Below are 8037 nucleotides of genomic sequence, written 5' to 3' on the forward strand. Positions count from 1 at the left end.
TTGTAACTACAATGCCAGGCTGGCAAAAGCTCTAAAACATTCAAATCCTTGGCTTAAGTTCCCAACAGCTAATTTGGTTTCTGGTTGGGACGAGGGAAAAAAGAAGTTAAAGTAAAGATTCATGTCATAATAACTGGTTAATTATCATAAAATCCCATACCATAATCTTTTAATTACAAGAATCTGTTTCATGATTTGGACCATCGTTACGGTTATTGCTGGAATTGTTTGCTTAATTGTTTTTATTATATGCTGTATAGATATGTTTTACGGCTTATTTATATACATTAATGGCTGTAAGAACAGAAGTAGTGGATTAAATTGCAATTTATTATTAATTATCTAATTTTACATTTGGAGCTATGCAATAATATGCCTCAATACCTTTTGTATTAGGCCTTCAAAGCAAATGTAATTCCTGCTAAAGCAGAATAAAATGTTGTTTCCAAATTCATGCTTTGAGCTTCACTCCTTAACCAGACTTGAAGGGCGAGAGAGCATTCTGCACGAAAGTGCCATTTAATCGAATTTTGAGGTTCGTCGGAACTACGCTGATTAAGGCCTCTCCACCCGAATTCGAATGCACTTTCCTCGGAAACTGACGACGAAAGGGAGGAATTCCTCGTGTTATGAATTGGATTTCGAAATCATTACTCCTCGTAATTTAAAGCAGCTTGTTGACTGGATTCCAAAATTGGTAAAATTGGAAACAAACGATTAGGAATTAAATTCGAGGTAGGACTTTATCCAATTATTTAGCATTTACGAAAAATTTTGAAGATTCTGTAAAAGCATTTTCTGCGCTATGTGAATGCTGAATTTGAATTACATTAACTATAACTGGAAATCAAAGTTCGTAATAAAATATAATGCAGTTAAAATATTCGTCAAAAGATATTTTTATATTAATTATAATTTTTATGAGTAAAGTGTTGAATTTTAGTTTTAATTATCAGTGCTGATTTACATCTTTTTAAGGCTCCACAGTAAGTACGTTATTTGCGATGAAATTCGGTTTTAATTCCCAAATGCCTTAAAAAGTAAGTTAATATAATTAAATTCACCTTTAACTAAGTTTACTTGCCAATAAAATTATCAGGACGTGTATTTCTCTTGATTTGCTTTGGAAACATGAATGGTCCTGAATAGGAACAGGGAGCTTACTCAAGCTATGTTCAGGAAGGTGTGAAATAGACAACACAAGCAGAAAGGGTATACAAAACCCTTTATTTTCTATCTTTTACAAGTATTTCAGAAACTTCGGAATACAAATACCAACCACTCGTGGTCTGAACGGAAGAATATAAAACTACTAACTAAAACTCTAACTAAAATCTAACTTTGAATTAGTATACAAATGCCTAGCACTAAGATTGGTCTTTATTTAATGAAAGGTACGTATGTAGTACGCCGAGCTGCTTAAACTACGATACGTTCGCAAATAAGAAGAGGACTAAATCTATGGCCTTAAAGGCAACCAGCAACAGATTGAACACTCGTAAAACTACAGTGGCAAGCGGCTTCCTTCCTATAACTCTTTCCTCTCTCTCTCTCTTGGCAAAAAGCCACAAGTTAAGTACTTGGCGTTAGCAAGACAATTTGCATAAACAAGTTAAAGGATTTAATTCTGGCCGCAAGTAGAAAATAAGAAGTGATAGTACAGTTTTAAAATAAAATAAACGTTAGTAAAACTTAGGATCTTTACAAAATAAGCAAGAACGTTTTCAAAGGTTTAATCACATATAAATTTCGAAGTAATATTCTTTTTCTCTCGAATTTCAGTCCCGATAAACGGGCTGGTTGGACATTTTCGTGGTTTTCTTTATGTGTAAACAAGTTCTTTTCAAAATTTCCACGAAGGCGTACAGCTCTTTAGCTAGATAACTTGCTTTGCAATAACCAAATAAACTAGTCGTTCGAATTTCAGTTCCTGGATTTTTCGATTTTACTGCATCAAAACTTCTGTTTAAAATATACAGTGTGTATTTAAAAAAACGTTATATGGAAGAAACATCATAATTGTTATTATCATCTCTACGTTGGTTTATATACTGCACTTGATTTCTTCAGATGAAAGCACTTACTAATAGAAAGTTCCTTGTCTGGTTTGGTTTGGTCTGGTAGATATGTTGTGGGATACCCAATGTTTACTATAAGTAATGTAGGTATAGTTCCACCACACTTCGATTTAGAAAAAAGCCCAAAAAATCACAGGGCTCACTGAGCAGTCGTGGCTCGAAACATTTATTTCACCTCACGCTAACAGTCCCGAGACCTACTGTAAACCTCGGGACTCCCAACCAAGACATCGGACATTTATTAAAATTTCGAAAATATTTACAAATGTACATAACATTTAACAGATGGTGCCAATACAATACACTTCCTACCAGCTATCCCGTTATAGTTATTTATAAAAAAATTAATGTTTCCTTCATTATACCCTAAGCCAGTGTTTCCCAACCTTTGTTTCCTCGCGAACCAAAAGAAAGGTTCGAAAAAATTTGACGAACCCCCTATGTAGTCGTTAATGACAGGTTAAAAAAAAGGAATAAAATTTGATAGAATATATATTTTTCATATTGCAGAATAATTGATTATATTAATCGTGAAACATTTAAATTATCAGTAATAAGACTAAAATGATGGCTATAAAAGCTGGAAACAAGATAAATTTAACAAACTGGTTCTTATGTTTTACATTTGGAAAATCTCTTATGGGATATTTGTGGCTGTTTGATAGAACAAAGCAATTCAAAGTTAGGCTCAATATCTGACAATTTCAGTCTTAGATTAGGTTCTGCATTTAACCTGTTTCTGTATTTATCTTTCAGATAAGTATATGTTGAAAATCCTTTCTCGCACAGATATGTTGTCCAAAATGGTAATAGATCTTCAATGGCTTTTTTTGACAGAACAGGATATTCATTTTGTATATTGAGCCAGAAGTCAATTAAAGATTGATCTTTAAAAATTGCTTCTAGAGAACTGTCACAAGATACCTCTATGAGTTTCTCTTTTTTCAGTATATTTAGAGAGGTTTCTGAACTTACATTTCCTTGAAATGGATTACGTATCCAGTTGTTTGAGATGGATATATTGCATCTGTTGGGAAAATAGTCATCGAAAGTTAATCGAACATAGTTCAGATGTTCACATATACTCCTTTTAATGTTTTCGTCAAGTTTAATTGAATATTCTGATAAAAAAGTGCTGACAGAATCGAAACATACATACTCATTCATCTGCAGGCATTGAATCCAAAAATTGATCTTTTTCAACATAGCCTCAATTCTATCATGTACACTGAAAATGGTGACGCCCTTGCCTTGTAAATACATATTTAATTCATTCAGTTTACAAAAAATGTCAGCTAAATACGCAAGCTTTTGCAGACAAAAAACATCGGATATACAAGAAGACAAATGAAATGGATGATCAATAAAAAAATGCTTGAACTTCAGACTTCAATTCAAACAAACGCGTCAAAACTTTACCACGGGAAAGCCATCTAACTTCTGTGTGAAGTAATAAAGAAACGTGGAAACTTCCAAAATCCTCACAAAGCGTACGGAATAGACGGCAATTTGTAGCACGCGATTTTATAAAGTTCACAATATTCACAGCATCACTTAAAGTAGTAGATAACTCTGCAGGAATACGCTTACATACTAAAGCTTGTCTATAAATACAACAATGAGTCCATTGAATTTTCTCGCTGATCTTCTTCACCCGTGACACAAAACCAGAAAATTTTCCTGTCATTGATTTTGCACCATCTGTACACACACCCACACAATAAGACCAGCTTATTCCATTCTTTTCAAAATACCCATTGATCATATCGAAAATCGCTTTTCCAGTTGTGTAGGCTTTCAAAGGTTTTGCAAATAGTACATCTTCTTGAAGCAAGACTGCGGCATTTGTTGCATCCGTCGATTCGTCAAATTGAATTGCAAAATAATTCAATTTTATTCTTTTTAGAAGTTCGTTCTCCACATAATTAGCCAAGTCATTAATTCTACGCGACCCCGTGTTGTTTGATAAGGGAACTTGCTCAATTTTCTTTGCTGCCTTTTCCCCAAGCATACATTTGACGATATCTTTCGCACATGGTCCAATTAAATTCTCTGCTATTGTATGCGCTTGTCCAGATTTTGCAATTGTATAACTTACTCGAAATGATGCTTCAAGGGCCATTTTACTATCTTCGCTTGAAGTCAAGAAAAAAGAAAGGCTACACTTTTTGATATATGCTAATTTTCTTTTGAAATATTCAAGAGGTTTATCTTTGTGTGTCGGATGTTTTGTTTCAATATGTCTAGAAAAAGTGATGGTTTTAAACTGCTGTTGGCAAGGACTTCGTTACATATAACACAAAGGGGTTTAGGTTCCGACTCATCCACAGTAAAATGAAAATCCAATTATAGATAGTCGCTGTCATATTTTCGCTTTTTCTCTTTTCTATCATCATTTCCTTTGTTTTTCGTCTGGTGAAACGGTACCTCACTACAGCTTTCAATACTTTCATTTCTAAACGACCCGTTTTTAACCTTCGATCCATAATAAAAATAAGCTATAATAATAATTAAATTAATAATTATTAAATCATTTACACGAGAACTTGATAGTCACAGTATCACTATCACTTATGCTTTACAAGTGCTAAGCCTAAGTATGAACGTCGACAGACAAACAGACAGACAAAATAGATAGTTAATACAGTTTCCGGTTGTGAACAAGTATCTAATTCTAAAATCTGTAGTAAACTGCCTTAATTTGATATTTATTTCCAATTGTATTGTAAAAAAAATATTACATAGAAGGGAAAACTGCTGCAATGATTTTAAATATAAAGCAGAACATGATACTAATCACATTGATAAAATTTTTTAAATATAAATAAATGTTTGTAATAAAAAGAGAATAGTATTTGATTACTTGAATAAAGGGAATAAATTATAATGTATAAAACTGTTGATATAATTTGATATTGATGAAGTAATTTTGAAAAACAAATAAGGAAAAAAGAAATGAAAATATTGAAATTTATTATAGATTTCTTAACAAACAGGCAGCGAACAATCTGTTTTACAGTGGGTGTGTTCTTTAATTTTCTTTTCTTTTGATTTTAATGGCGTTTTAAAAAATCCGCCATTACAATATTATTTTCGCGAACCCCCTCTGCAAACACTGCGAACCCCCAGGGGTCCGCAAACCACCGGTTGGCAATCACCTGCTCTAAGCAATTAAGCAAGTAGAAGGGGGAAACCCCGTGGGGCAGTAAGCAAAGGGGCGTCCTCGCCGCCTGCCCTGTGTAATTCAGTTTAAATTAGCAGACACCTTTGCACAAATCATTTTAATTACAATTTATGATATCTAGAACAGCGGTCATTTCGTATGACCGCAGGGCTTTCTAGTTAGTATCATAATCAACAGATAAATAAACAATGACATGATCATGCAATAATTTTCAAATAAATAAAATTTAGTATATAGTTTATAACAGTAGACTGACACTTTGATTGGTATCATTACCATAAGATATAATTATAATAGTACTGATAGATATAATAATAGTATACCAACAGCCATGATTATAATACTTTATAATAGTATCTTGATGATACTATTATTCATAATAGTTTATTATATGTTTCCGTTTCTTTTATTTGAGACGTTGTCATTTCACATCATAAGTTCATGTCGAGTTCTTTAAGTTAGTTAAGTGCATATATCACATTTTGTTAATGTAAATGTTTTCACTTGATAGCGTAAAGTAATAATAAGTTATCACAATAGGTTTATAGTATGATAAGTTATAATTGAGCTTTAGTTCATACAATAGATTTCATCAGTTTATTTTGCAGCATAAATATATTTATATTAGTATTGTAGTAATCTTCCTAATATTTTTTTCTGCTGTCTTTTTTGTGAAGTACCTGTTCTTAGAGGATATGCATGCATTTAGATAGTATTATCGACAACATAATTATATTTTTTTGGTGAACCAAGGTGAAGAAGTGATTTTAACCTTGTTGGTTGTAAGGATGAATTTAATCTAAGATGTCATATTCGGTTCTTGTAATTACTTTAGTCACTTCTTTTTGATATATTGGACAGTTTGGTGCGTAAGCAGGGTGATATGTATTAAGAACCGTATTACGCCATTATGGAGTTTGCAGTTTATACATGATGGATTTTTGCTTGGCATTCTCTTATATTGTGATTGCCACCACAGAATGCACAATAAATTCTGTGCTTGCAGTTTCTAACTGAATGGGTGTAGTCTTGGCATATGAAGCATCGACATAAACCAAAATTCTGCGATTTTGTGACTTCTCCAGGTGTAGTTGATAATATTTTGCTTCATTAGTATTTTGAAGGCGAGAGGAGAGCATTCAATTACCCATTTTATTCCATTGTTTCTTTTGTAATTTATTTTAAAAGAGGGTTTGAATTCGTTCTCTTCCAAATTAGTTGCTTGTTTAATAACTTCAGTGGCATCTTCTGGACCAGTATTGTTAGGTAAATTGTTTATTGTACATTTAGGATTTCTTTTGGATGGCATTTGGAGAGAAACTATATTAGTGATTTTTTCATTGTTTTCTAATATGAAGTTAATATTGAGTGTTTCGTCTTTCGTATTGCATGAAACTTCGATACCACCTTTTCGGATATGTGAATTTTGAATTTTTACGCCTATTTTGAAAACAGGAATGTATTTTTCTAAATTATCTTCTGATTCACGATTTGAATTCATTTGAGCCTTTGGGATAGTAAGAAGTGTTGGCGGCTGTCTTTTAGTTGGAACTTTATTTATTTTGACTACTTCTGCATATGAGCTAGAACCTTCATTCCTTGCCTGAGAAACGGCCGACTTTCATTCTTTTTACTTCTTTTGCCGATCTTTAACATTTCGATGCTTAATATCGTTAATTAGGGCAGAATGGACTAAAGCCGCGAAAATATCTGTATTTTGCCTCTGATTCTTTCCCGGATGGTGGAAAGGAATGTGATATCTTCTGTCTAATGTTTCCCATTAGTAAATGAAATACCAACGCAGTTCAGCATCTTTCTTAACTTAATATGCTTCTTATCTCAATTTTCCTACAGATTATTATTATACGTGGCGTTATTCAAGCATGGCTATGGAATCTTAATATAGGTTGTTCCAAAATTCATAGGTAAAAATTTAAGGGGTGATAGAAAATATCGAAACAAGAAAATTTCACCACAGAATGCATGGGCGGAGAGTAAGCGATGAACCTCTAGACGGCGCTGAAATGGGAAAACATAAATAGAGAGGTTTTTTTTTTTTTTTTTTTTTTTTTTTTTTTTTTTTTTTTTTTTTTTTCACATATCGTCATAGTCTACTGTTTTAATGGAGATTTGGCGTACGGAATAGAACACCTATTCCATGATTTTATAATGGACATTTGGCTTACAGGTTTCCATCTGTAGGTTTTTTTCGGTGATTTGGCCTAAGGATATCCATATAGTTGTAGGGGTTCTGTTTATGGGTTTTTATGGGGATATGATCTACGGGTACCCGTACTGTTGTACAAGTTATAGGTTTCTACGGAGATTTGGACTACGGGTACCCGTACAGATGTACGGATTTCTTTCTAGGGGAATTTACGGGGATTCAGCCTACGGGTACCCGTACAGTTGTAAGGGTTTCAGTCTGTGGGTTTTTATGGGATTTGGCCTATGGGCACCCGCATAGATATACGTAGGCCATTTCCCCGTAAGATAATTTTATGGGTGTCTACGGGGCATTTTTGGCATGAAAGTCACGAAAAACTATCATCTGAATCCATTTTAAATCTATTTTACAATTTGGAAGAAAGGTTCCTTTATTCTATCCGTACATACAGATGTCACGCAGAAACATCTTTTAAATAGATTCGAGAGCCGTCAAAATGAATATTTTCGTTGAAATAGAATACCTGAAGTTTTTCTCCATTTCAGTAATACATTTGCGTCGTACAAGAAAGTAAAAAAAAAAGTGTTGAAAGCAAAATTGCTCTGAAA

General features: G+C 33.2%; 2 protein-coding genes across 2 annotated transcripts; both read right to left on the reverse strand.

The window, feature by feature from the left end:
* Positions 1-2690: 2690 nt before the first annotated feature.
* Positions 2691-3341, reverse strand: LOC146997085 (zinc finger BED domain-containing protein 5-like). Its single transcript, XM_085817803.1, has one exon. It carries the CDS (start codon positions 3339-3341, stop codon positions 2691-2693), a length of 651 nt encoding a protein of 216 aa, XP_085673929.1.
* A 97-nt stretch (positions 3342-3438) lies between these two features.
* Positions 3439-4200, reverse strand: LOC146997086 (zinc finger BED domain-containing protein 5-like). Its single transcript, XM_085817804.1, has one exon. It carries the CDS (start codon positions 4198-4200, stop codon positions 3439-3441), a length of 762 nt encoding a protein of 253 aa, XP_085673930.1.
* Between the last annotated feature and the right edge of the window lie 3837 nt (positions 4201-8037).

This window comes from Stegodyphus dumicola, chromosome 5, assembly GCF_044657685.1.
Source record: "Stegodyphus dumicola isolate Sdum_Otavi_A_Nest chromosome 5, ASM4465768v1".
In the NCBI taxonomy this organism is placed as follows: domain Eukaryota; kingdom Metazoa; phylum Arthropoda; class Arachnida; order Araneae; family Eresidae; genus Stegodyphus; species Stegodyphus dumicola.